General features: G+C 42.2%; 1 protein-coding gene across 1 annotated transcript; it reads right to left on the bottom strand.

The window, feature by feature from the left end:
• Positions 1 to 18: 18 nt before the first annotated feature.
• On the bottom strand, positions 19 to 11,202 carry ARG2 (arginase 2). Its single transcript, XM_015814099.2, has 8 exons — positions 11,010 to 11,202; positions 10,387 to 10,459; positions 4,864 to 5,041; positions 3,652 to 3,811; positions 1,481 to 1,575; positions 1,228 to 1,332; positions 947 to 1,083; positions 19 to 250 (listed from the first exon to the last, which is right to left on the bottom strand). Exons 1-8 carry the CDS (start codon positions 11,124 to 11,126, stop codon positions 45 to 47), a joined length of 1,071 nt encoding a protein of 356 aa, XP_015669585.1. The 5' UTR covers positions 11,127 to 11,202; the 3' UTR covers positions 19 to 44.
• Between the last annotated feature and the right edge of the window lie 1,336 nt (positions 11,203 to 12,538).

The following is a 12,538-nucleotide window of genomic DNA, read 5'->3' as shown; positions in this document are numbered from 1 at the left end:
ATACATAATGCCCTTTGTGTGGCATCTGCTGCCACTTGGGAGACCTAAAGCCGGACTTGCTCTTCATTTTCTGATTCATCTGGCGAACTAGGTGTTGGCAGGTTCTCAAAAACAATGTGTGCTCCTTCTCTCGTCTGCCCAAAGCTTGTAGCAATCACATCTACTGCCAAACTGGCTGTTGCATTCACTTCTTCCTGTGAAGTTCCAAGGAATGGATTTACTTCTACAAGGTCCATAGCTGAAAGCAGGCCTGAGAAAGTGAAGGCAGTGAGTTACTTTGGAGCAAAAGACAGAAATTTGCAATATATATATATATATATTCTTAAATCTCTTCAGCCAAATAACAGATCTGTCTCATTACATGTTGCATTATACTTCAATCCTACTTTTATCCAAAGCAACAATAATTTCCAATGGTTTTGTTTTCTTTTTCTATGCTTTCTTGTTGCCAAGGGCAAGTGAATGGTTAAATATTTAAAGTATGATATGCCTTTAAAACTCCCTGATAATTCTAATCCAACTGAGTCAAGAAGAGGGTTGGAGAAGCTATAATACAAATACACAGAAAACAAAAGGGTGTAATGATAACAACTGGAAGATGAACTGGGAACATTAACTTCTCTAAACAAGGTTATGTTTCCATATAGCTTATGCTAAAATTTGGCAGCATAGCTTGTATTGTTTTACTAACTAGTAAAACTAAATTAGGTGCCATCTGAAAGCTCAAAAAACACTGCTATTGTCTTCAGGATGCCTCATGAATCGTTGGAAGAGAGAGAATAAAGAATCCAAGCGTCTATTAGACTTATTTTGTTAACATTTTGATTTAAACATTTCTGAATATTTTTGTAGTACAGATATCCTGCAAGCATATAATTAAAATTTTTGTGACTCTTGTTACATTAACCCAATTTTTTTAAAAAAAATATGCTTAAGTGGTTTTTACCTGTGTTGTGTATTTCCTCAGAAATGTACATGCCTTCACGATATGTTAATCCACCCAAGACAGGCGTCCCTGTTGCTGCAGCCAGTGATGGATCAAAGGCATCAATGTCGAAGCTCAGATGGATTGGTCTTGGCCCTCTTGACAAAAGACAATACTATTGTTTACTAAATACAGTTCATCTGCAGTAGGTCACTTATCCTAGTAATCAGTAGGAATTGGCTAATGGTTGCCAATGACCAGGTTTCTGGATTATTTAATTGCCTAACAAATATTCCTGTTACCTTCCCAAAAGATGGTCAAACGTTTTTTCCATCACTTTCTGGATTCCAAGATCATCAATATGTCTCATTGAAAAATATTGAATGCCATAATTCTTCAGAATATAACTGTTGAGAAAACAGGTTAAAAGTTAAATACCCTTACAGTCTGAAATATAGCAATAATCCTGCTACAAATTGGGAGGAAGGGAATAATTTAAATAACAAATTGATTTAAATTAATTTAAATAATTTAAACTAGCTATCAGGTACTTACTGTTCCGCAGGATCAACGTCTCTCAGACCAATATAAATAATATCTGATTGTGAAAGACAGGGCTTCAGCCAGGAAAATCCAGGAAGCACTGGCACCTTCGAAATAACAGAAAAACATGATCCTGAAAAGACTGGTCTAGAAAATATTATTTTGACCTGGCCAACTCAATATGATTTTAGTATAGACTCCCCCCCGCCCCCCAATATCCTGTTATAGAAATCTTGTTTTAGATGACATTGCTGCAGACATGTAACAGTTTTTCTTCCACAGGAATAAATTGTGATAGACTAAAGATACTTTATTTTTTTCCCCCCAGTCCAAGCCAAAAGGATATCAGCATTCCCAATAAAAGGTGATTAGGTCTCGCTCAGTTCCTTACATAAAATTTCCTGGGATCCAAAACACGGGTTTTTGAAAACATGCTAATATTGAAATACATACAGGTAGTCCTCGACGTAGGACCACAACTGAGCCCCAAATTTCTGTTGCTAAGCGAGACAGTTAATTGAATTTTGCCCCATTTTACGACGTTTCTTGACACAGTTGTGAAGTGAATCACTGCAGTTGTTAAGTTAGTAACACAGTTGTTAAATGAATCCGGCTTCCCCATTGAAATGTGCTTGTCAGAAGATCCACAAAAGGGGATCACATGACCCTGGGAAACTGCAACCGTCAAGCATCTGAATTTTGTTCATGTGACCCTGGGGATGCTGCAACGGTCCTATGTGTGAAGAATGGCCATAAGTCGCTTTTTTCAGTGCCCCAGTAACTTCAAACGGTCACTACATGAACTGTATTATGAACTGCTTTGATGGCCGGAGGGCTCCACCGAGAGGTGAAAAAAGGAATGTAGATGTAGAAAACAGAGTTGCACTTTTGCAATGCAAAGTGTGCCTCTTTTGTACACATGTCATTGCACTCATGTACAGAACAACTGGAAATTTTTTTGCCTTGATGAAAAGATCAGGTCCTGCTGTGCCCGTTTATAATTGCGTATTCAGATTACTGAGCATGTGCTGTTCAAAATCAGTTCTTTGCCAAGCTGACTAGGGTTAATAAGAGTTAAAAAAAAAAAAAGCTGAACCCAAGTTACTTTTATCCCTGCCCTAGGGGCAATTAAGATTTAGCTTATTGTAACACTTTCCAAAAGTTAGATATAATAAGAGTATTTAGCTACAGTGTTATTTTACCTTGCTCAGTTTGGGTAAGAATGATAACCATTTCGAGCTGCTGAAAGCAAGAAATAAATCTAGCTAACAAAGTCTCCCATATCTTCCCCCCCCCCCAATATCTTGAGTTGATACTTTTCAAGTGGGTATGATCAAACAAGTGCTTTTTAAATTACGGGGGGGGGGACTTGCAAGGTAGAGACCTATTGTATAGAAAACACATCCATGCATGATCATTCCTTTGGAAGGGAAACTGCAGGAATACCAGCAGCTACAGCCATCAACTTTCAGCTACAATTCATCAAGTAACAGACTATTCCTAACAGGTAGAAAAAAACAATACAGTAATCCTCATTTAGCAACTACAATTGGGTCTGTTAAGCAAAGAGGTCACTAAGTAAAAATGTGACTGCTTATAATCTTACTTCAGCTTACCTTTGCTTTACATCAGGGGTGTCAAACTTGCAACATCACGTGACGCGACATATCGCGACTTTTTTTCTATTGCCGGCAATGGGGTGGGCGTGGTTTTGGCGTGACACATCTGGCCCGTGGGCCGGCAGTTTGACACCCCTGCTTTACATGTACAGTCCTGCGAAGGTCATAAATGTGAGAAACGGTTGCAGGGTTGCTTTGCCATCATCATTGTAACTGCAAATGGTTGCTATATGAGGTGGTCACTAAATGATTATGTAAGCTCATGTGTGTTCTATTCTCCTGAAAGGATTGTATGGTAGAATTGCCATATAGTAAACCAATAACCACCCAATCTCAAATCATGTTGACTAACTCAATATAGAGGTACTTGCATTTTTATGAATTATGCACCCAATACTGTATCCTAAAGAACACCACTCTTCAATGTTCAGGATATATGCCCCTATGAACTAATAATAAATATGTCATCTGTCTGATATCTAAAGTTTACTTTCAATTAAAAAAAATACTGATAGCTCAATAAGTGCTATTCCTTGTTGACATCACCATGCAATCCCAACTTACCTTATCCTGAAGTTCTCTTAAAAGAAATGAAACCGGCTGCCCATGGAGATTTCTTGATTGGCTTGTGAGTGGAGTGTTAATATCAGCATGGGCATCAACCCAGATCACACAGAGATGTGGGTATTGCCTTGCATGTCCACTGATAGAACCAAGTGCTAAACTGTAAGGGAAAAACAGTTCAAATTTATATCAGCCTTGTCTGTAGAATTAGGATATCTGATAAATGTGGGCTAACAGAATCATTTTGGAAGCCAAATATATAACAACTGCACTTGAATTCATATCATAAATGCATATTGTGCATATGATCCTGCCCACAATGTCTTGCCATTGAGGGGTTAAGGGGATAAATATGAAACCAGTATGTAACTTTATACTCCCACATTTTCTACAACAGTCTAATTAGCAGATTATTCTAGACTCACTGAGAATATGGTAATGGAAGCAGATGAGTGTTCCTGTCTAATTACAAAAGAGTTTTTAAATTCAGGATTGACTATTTTTGTTTAGTACACTAGTAGTATATGCATTACCTACCGTATCTACCATTGCTGTAGAATTCTATAGTATAACTTTAAATGGATAAAACATCATCTAGTCCCCCAAATCATTCTCAGATCTAGTGTTGCCAGGCCCATCATTTGTGGAATTTATCAACTGCCATAACCCAAATATTTTTAGGACTCAACACCTTTTTACACTGTTCATGTTACTCTCTTTCAAGCAAGCATTTCATGGGTCTAAAGCAGTGGTGGCGAACCTATGGCACGGATGCCAGAGGCGGCACTCAGAGCCCTCTCTGTGGGCACGCGCGCCGTCGCCCCAGTCCTAGGCCTTCAGCTGGGTTTTATAAAACCTTTTCGCTTTAGGCCTCCGCCGCCATGTGCAAAAAAAAAAAAAGGTTCAATCAATCAGTCAATCTCAACTTCTCGCGGGGAAAAAAAAGATCTCGCAAAGTTGGAATTGATTGATTGAACTTTTTAGCCCCACCCAGTCTGCGGTTACCACCGCAGCCACGCCCACCCCATGGGCCACACCCACCCAATGGGCCACACCCACCCGGCACCCGACGATGCATAAGTGGGTTTTGGGTTGCAGTTTGGGCACTCAGTCTCTAAAAGGTTCGCCATCACTGGTCTAAAGGTAAAGAAACATTTATTTTGATGGTCTTTATATAAAAGTCATATGGTAGTTTCACTTTTCCTAACTCACCTATGATCGCCTCCAATGGTTATGCAGCTATGCCCAGCTGTCACAGCTCCATTCACAGCATCAGCCAGAAGTTGGTTAGCTAATCCTACAGAGCGTGGGTACTTAACCAGGTTATTGTACAGTTCATCATTGGGCACTGGGGTGAAACGTAAGTCTCCAAAATCATATACTTGACAACCTAGGAACAAGCAGAATGGGAGAAGAAAGCAAAGTTGTATAGATTAGCTTTGTCTAGTGACAGAATATGATGGAATTTAGAATTGTTATTGTTTCCCTATGAATAATTCTGAAAGACTCCTGGTAAGTGAATCTTATGGAACAAAAGTAGAAACATTTGTTTGAAATTATGAAAATATGAGGGCACTCTCACAAAATGGTTGCTGTGATAGGTATTGCCAATCGTGGAACTTCATTTGCCAGAAGATAGGTGCATTACCCCTATCCACTTCTCTTAATATGTTTACTAATATTTGCTGGTTATAAGCCATCCGTAATTCTTTTAAGAGGAGCGGCTATACAAATGTTTTAAATTAACAGACTTCAACTTATTTTTCCTCTTTTTATGGATAGGTGGGCACAACCATCACCTAAAGCACTGAGCTGCAGACACTTCTATTTTAATTTTCAAATAATATTTATGTGGAGCTCAGAGGTATTCAGATTAATAAACATATCAGAGAGATTTGTGTTTTGCACTGCTCTAACCTACTCAAAAAATAAGTAAGGACTATAAAGGAATGCAAATCAGTTGGGCAAGAAAAAAGGTTTCCATGAAGACATCAGATTGATGGCTACCTTGTCTCACAGATACTGTGGCAAGGTGCATCATTTCAGGCTATATTTTTTAAGTAACAAAATCTTCTACATTACAGTGCCCTGTAATTGGTTGGTGTTCAACCAATTCCTAGATTTCCTAAAGATCCAGCTGCTGAGGAAATCTTGGCGCAACACATGCACTTGGGGAAAGTTGCTATACAGATGCCAATTGTAATGTCATATACATAGGTTGGCAGCAGCTCCGTAGCTGCCTGCCAAGACCTTTTACTCCAAACACACAGAAACAAAAACAATACACACAGTTTAAAGCCACAGCAAACTACTTTGCCAGAGATTCAGCTTTTGTCCATCACAGAGGTCCAAATGGCCACCACCACCCTTTTATAGCCTGTGGGGTGTGGTCCAGTGACTCAGCTTAATCTCTGGCACATCTCTTTTTCTGCTGCGCACGCTTGTCGCTCCTACGCTGGCGTGGATCCAGCCACAACTTCTCTTCCTCATTATCCGACACACCTGGCTCCTGGCCAATCTCAGAAACTCCTGGCTCCTGGCCAATCTCAGAACCACCCAGCTCCTGGTCAATCTCTTCTCCGTCGGGAGACACCTGAGGCATTGCCAAAGAGGAGGGTCCTGGAGAGGGAGGCCTAGCCATCTCCTCTCCTTCATGTTCGGAGCCTTCTTCCTCCGATAAGAGGGGCTCACAAGACGGAGCCACAACAGGGGCATCCTCACTTCTACCACTGCATATGTTGCCTCTTCTTTATGCTTGTTATCTCTCTTTGTGAGCTTATCAGTTCCATCCAACCATGATTTCTTTAGTCTTCTCTTCCTCTCAACCACTATTCTTTCACATAGTTTAAGAGCAAGTGAACCCTATTCCTTCCTTCCATGTCAATAAACCATATCTTTCAAACAAGTCATTTATTGTATTCACTCCACATTTATTCACCATCCATTGCTTCTCAGTGCTACTTTTTTCTCGTTCCACAAATGCATCTGTAGTATCCTATTGCTAAGGCAAAGTTTCTTCTAGCACAGTGCTTTTCAACCTTTTCACCCATTGTACCACTTTTAGGATATGGCAACATCTGAGTACCACCAGTCGCCTAGCAAGGTGTCAAAAGGTAAAAAGTGATAAAGTACAGGTAGTCCTCGATTTACAACAGTTCGCTTAGTGACTGTTCGAAGTTACAATGGCACTGAAAAAAGTGCCCACCAAGCCACAGCCGAGCAAGATGCCTGCCTGCCCGGACACACTCTTCCTCCTGTCTGAGGTTTTCATTGTTGTGAGCATTTCTGTTGAGGATTGGCAGCGGGGGTGGGGTGGGAGGTGTTTGTTTTTTATTTCCCCCCCCCTCTGCTGGGTGGTTACAGCAGGTTTTGGTCACTTCACATGACCCTGGGACATTGTGACCGTCATAAATATGAATCAGTTGACAAGCATCTGAATGTAAATCACAAGACCCTGAAGAAGCTGACTGGCGCTTCTTCTGGGCTCAGAAGCGCCAGGATCAGCGCCGAGCTCCAGCTGGAGCCTGGCGCTGATCCTGGCGCTTCCACTAAGCCTTGACAGCCCTGCAGCTCCAGCCATCTCTCGCTCAGGCTTGTGCGGTGCTGCCACCGGTTTGGCTCATTCCCCTCCCCCGCTACCACTTTTCTAGGATGGTTGTGTATCACCTGCCAGGTGCCAATGTACCACAGGTGGTACCCGTACCACTGGTTGAAAAGCCCTGTTCTAGCATACCAACTCTCTGGTATAATGCAATGGGCAGAAGTTCATTCTTATACACTGAAGTTTTCCCTCCTTTCAACAAACATTCATTTCTCATGTTTGTTTATTATTATTATGTTTATTATATTTATATCCCGCCCTTCTCCTTGCGGACTCAGGGCGGCTAACAGCCAGATAAAACAACTACAAAAATACAAAATGCTACAATTAAAAACATAATTAAAAGACAATATTAACATTTGGCCAAATTAATTTAAAATTATTTTAAAACCCCGCTAAAAATTTCCCCTAGCCCAGTCCTGCAAGCTGAAATAACCAAGTCTTAAGGGCGTGGCGGAAGGAAGGGAGATCAGGGATCACCCTGATCTCTGGGGGTAGTTCATTCCAGAGGGTGGGAGCTCCCACCGAGAAGGCCCTCTCCCTTGGGGTCGCCAGCCGGCACTGTCTGGCTGACGGCACCCTGAGGAGACCCACTCTGTGGGAGCGTACTGGCCGATGGGAGGTAATCTGTGGCAGGAGGCGGTCTCGAAGATATCCAGGTCCGATGCCATGGAGCGCTTTAAAGATGATGATCAACACCTTGAAGCGCACCCGGAAAGCCACCGGTAGCCAGTGCAGNAGATTGCGTACCCTTTCCGAGGGAGCCAAAGTTTCGCCCCCTATAGTCAGCGATGGAATCAGCTGACTATGCCGAGGCGCCGGTAGCCACAGCCACTCGGTCTTGGAAGGGTTGAGCCTGAGTCTGTTTCTCCCCATCCAGACCCTTACGGCCTCCAGACATCGGGTCATCACGTCAAGGGCATCATTGGGGTGGCCTGAACATGCGTTTCCTTCTACTTTCCTACCAGCATTTGTACCATCTTTAATTTTTTTATTCATTCTCCCATCATTATTAAATATACTATCAAGTTACACATTTCTTTACAATTTGTGTATTGTTCTATATTGCCTGTCAAGCACAACTACGCTGATACAATGTATTAATTCTCAGCTTGAGTTTCCTTGTTGCATCATACAGTATCCTTAACATTTGCTGCAAATCATTTTGATATTCTCAGCCAAAATAATCTGCACATACTCTACATTCAAATTCCCAAGTAACACACCTATAGTCACAAGCATTCTGTTTATCCATAAACACAGCTATCCATGAAGTCATTCCAAACCCTTTTTCCTTGTCCAGTGCCAACTCACTCACTAAGCATTTCTTTCATTTTCATGCATTTTACTTCTATGAGTAGATGTACATGTACATACTGCATTCAGCAGCCAGTTTCAACTCTACATTGTATATTTCAACTTTGTTTGCTTTATTGTGTTTTCCCTAAATCTACAAAGCACAATAAATTTTATTTTTCACATTCATCCATTTCTTAACGAATTGCTATAAAGCAAAGGCTGGGATTACATTACATTTCTCAGACTGTCACCTCTTAGAGACTTTCAAAGTTCAAACACCTTCCCAGGCCCTCTTAACAACAAAGAAATTCTTCTGTAGTTTTTGCATTCACTCTTGTTAACTTTCCCTTTGTAAAGAGCAACAATAACAGCATTATTTCTATAATCAGCCACAGCAGTAGCTTTCTCAGATAGACGAATCACATAATACCTCCACAAGCAAACCACTTCTTTAAATTTTCTCAGTTATTTCATTTAAATCTTTGGCCTTACTACTTTTCAACATTTTTAGAGCACTTAATTATTCATTTTCATCATTTTTCCTTGGATATGAAGGTTTGTGTATGAACTTATAGTCAAAATGTGTCCAGAATTATCAGGACACTATAAACAGGGAATGCTGCATATGTTGAGTGGAATTAAGACCGATAATGTAGTCCTTAACTTAGCTTACTCAAAAGTTTTCTATTTCATTTTCTAACTAAGTATTACATATTTCTTCAATTCATATACAGCTACCTTATGTTTTTCCTACACAGATACTTCTTAGATTACTTCCTTATTTTTTTTTTTACTCAATAGTTATGACTCAATTTCAAACGTCAAGGTTTCGTCAATCTTTACAATTAAAGCCATTTTTACAATTTTAACATCAGATAAAGTTTACTCATTTTTCTACTTTTGAAGGATTTTCTATTTCACTACTTTTGAATAGTTTTAAACATTTTTTTAATCCTCTGGGACTTAACAACCCCTCTAATAAAAGGAATTAGGAGTTAAAATGTTTGATAGAACTTCTTAGTTAATAATGGACATGTATTGCAGTCATCTTCACAAAATGATATTCACTTTTTACACCAAAATACTATTGAACTGTGAATTTGTTTTCCTTCAGGAATCTCTGGAATGTTGTAACTACTAATCATTTTTATTGACTGCCAAAAAGCTAAACTCTGGATGAATGAGTTCATATCAGCTAGTGTAAATGTGTGACTAGTGCTTTAATTCAAGATAACTTGGATAAAAAAACATTTACGGTGTTATTATGTTAGTTATCTTTGTGGTAATCTGATGGTTTCAAAAAGAAGAAAGTACCGAGTTCATATTTAACTGGGAGATTAGGAAGGTTTAATTTGATGGGGTTTCAAGAACACTGAATAACACAGTCTTTTTGGAATTATTTAGGTCTGTTTCAAAATTTTCAATCACTTATTCAAAAATTAGTCACTTTTGCTTGATGATCTTGTCTATGCGTTGAAAATGATTAGGTTCTCATAAGTCATCCTCCACAATGATATCCTTTCCATGATTTCTTACTCCCACCTCAATAACCTAGGGAATTTATGAGAGGATGGACTGCAGATTTTGAGTGTGATATACTATGATCAGTCAAAATACACGTTGCTCCTTTCCTTAAACAGGATGTTGGCTGGGCAACATTAGAACAATGGGCACCCAACAATCTGGAAGGCCCCAGGTTAAGCAATCTTTCAGACGGTGGACTCATGATGAATCATATCATATGGACGACTGGGTGGGGAAGTTAGGCAGGACCAGACAGAGAACTCAGATCCCTTCCCGAAAGGTAGGGCTCCCATCCCGCCCTTCCCACTTACCCATGCGGGAAAGCTTTCCGACCAGCCCCGCATTCCGGACCGCTGCAGGACCGTGATCCACTCCTTTTCTTTTCTACAAGACAAAACAGGATCCGCGCCGTGATTCCAAGCGACACCCGTGGGAAATGATATCGATGAGCTCACGGGGACAAAGCGGCCGCTTGGAAATTTCCACTTCCCAGGAGAATCCTCTGCCGCCGCCGCCGCCGCCGCCGCCGCCCCCCTTCCCCGCCAGCCAAATTCTCTAGAAGGCTCCACCCCACCTTTTCTTCCTGCCTTCCGACACCCACCGCCGCACGGTTCCCCTCCTCATCGCTGCAGGCTTCGCAAGACCACCGCATGCAGCAGCCTTGTTCCTGCTTAGGGCGAATCGTCGCGGATCGACCGGGTCGGGCACGAATGATAATTGATCATTAATCTTTGGAGCATCTCCTTTCCCGGCTAGCAGGCGGCACAAAGTTCCCTTCTTTTTGTTAGGCTCACTGGGGAAGGCGGAGGTCCGCAGCCCCCCCTGGAAAGGGCCAAAGGACGCCTCCCTCGACCGTGCCTGCCGTTTCCCCCTCGCACCCCCGGACGGACAAATCGGTGGTCCGGACTATCCCCCTGCCCGCCACGCCACCTACCTGGCCCAGGGAGAAGGGGGCCCCGATGATAGCCACCGAATGGGAGAGCTCCCGAGAGACTCGCAGAGAGGAGCCCGCTTGCTGGAGGAGCCGAGCGAAACTGCTACGGAGAGCCATCGTGGCGAAAGATCTTAAGAGCAGAAGCTGCGCGCGAGAACCAGCTTTGTTACCACGCCAGCGTCGGCACCAGCTGCGAGCGAAGCTTTATAATGGGCCGATTGGTCGAGCCTCTGCGCCTTTGGCCCCGCCCCTTGGCCGACGGCCCATCGGCGCGCCAATCGGCGTTGAGATGGCCTGGGACGTGCCTCCGAGCCCCTCGGAAGACGCCCGACTCCGCGAACGAACGTGACCGAAGCGGCTTGGCGCCCTCCTGGCTTCTGCATTCCTTCTTGACCCCCCTCTGGCTTTCGCAGGTCGTTCCGGAATTAATTTTGCTCCCTTCCCCCCCAAAAAAAGACATTTCTACCTGGTTGTGTGTTTGTGTGTGTGTGTGTAATCGTTTTAAGGTGAGGAATAGCTTAAGTTACCGGTTTCTCGGTTGAAAATTTGCCCGGCGATTCAGATTTTCACTCCTCTTCCTAAAAGCCAGGTTAAATATCTGCTTTTTTTTTTTTTTAAGGAAAGTTGGGCTCGCAGTTCAACGCACTACACGCCTGCTGGATTAGGTGGGGCGAGGGGACAATTCCCCTTGAATTCAAAGCAATTTATTTTAGTGGCTCTCTAGGGAAGACTTAAGGATACGAGGCTGGTTGTTTGTAATTATTCAAGGCAATATATACCGAATTCTCCGCTCAGACACATGAGTTTGTGTACAGATGAGAAACGTGCAAACACAATTTCATCATTTCCAGTTCTTCTTTCCATCTATGACGTATAAGATTGCAGTGTTGGGAAAGGATGTCCCGCTGACTGAGGCTATTTCAGCTTCTACAGGAAAGAATAAAAGCTCATTTTAAGGGTGACCCCTCTTTCTCAGGTCTTGGCCTTGCCCAACATGTTGACTGACTTTGTGCAAAAACCTCCTCAAGTATTCCTTCACATGAGTTCCCTTTGCCACAGTTGCAGTCCAAGACCTCCAAGAGTGGATTGTTGGACATACACCATTTTCATAGTCCGCTGTCAGCTGGTTACACCTCACATGTATTTCCTTTGTCTACTGCCATTTCTGGAAATAACTGATAGCTGACCAGAGTCGACCTATCTGTTTGAATGTTTTGCAATCAAAGTTTTGGCAACTTTCCGGAAAGATGCTTCACAGTTGTTTTTCTAAGAAAAGTAAGGGTGAAGTTACTGATATAGATCAGATTATGCTGGTGCTGGTGAATAGCTCCATTTTGGTAGGCATAGGCTGAATAAAATCTGGTCTTGCCACTCTCTAACACAGGGGTCTTCACACTTGACCCTTTTATGACTTGTGGACTTTAACTCCCAGAATTCCTCAGCCAGGTGCGCTGGCTGAGGAATTCTGGGAGTTGAAGTCCACAAGTCATAAAAGGGCCAAGTTGGAAGACCCCTGCTCTAACATGCTA

Source organism: Protobothrops mucrosquamatus, unplaced genomic scaffold (genome assembly GCF_001527695.2).
Source record: "Protobothrops mucrosquamatus isolate PMUCROS unplaced genomic scaffold, P.Mucros_1.0 scaffold218, whole genome shotgun sequence".
Classification (NCBI taxonomy): domain Eukaryota; kingdom Metazoa; phylum Chordata; class Lepidosauria; order Squamata; family Viperidae; genus Protobothrops; species Protobothrops mucrosquamatus.
The sequence above is the reverse complement of the archived record's forward strand: the minus strand, read 5'-3'. Positions and strand labels throughout refer to the sequence as shown.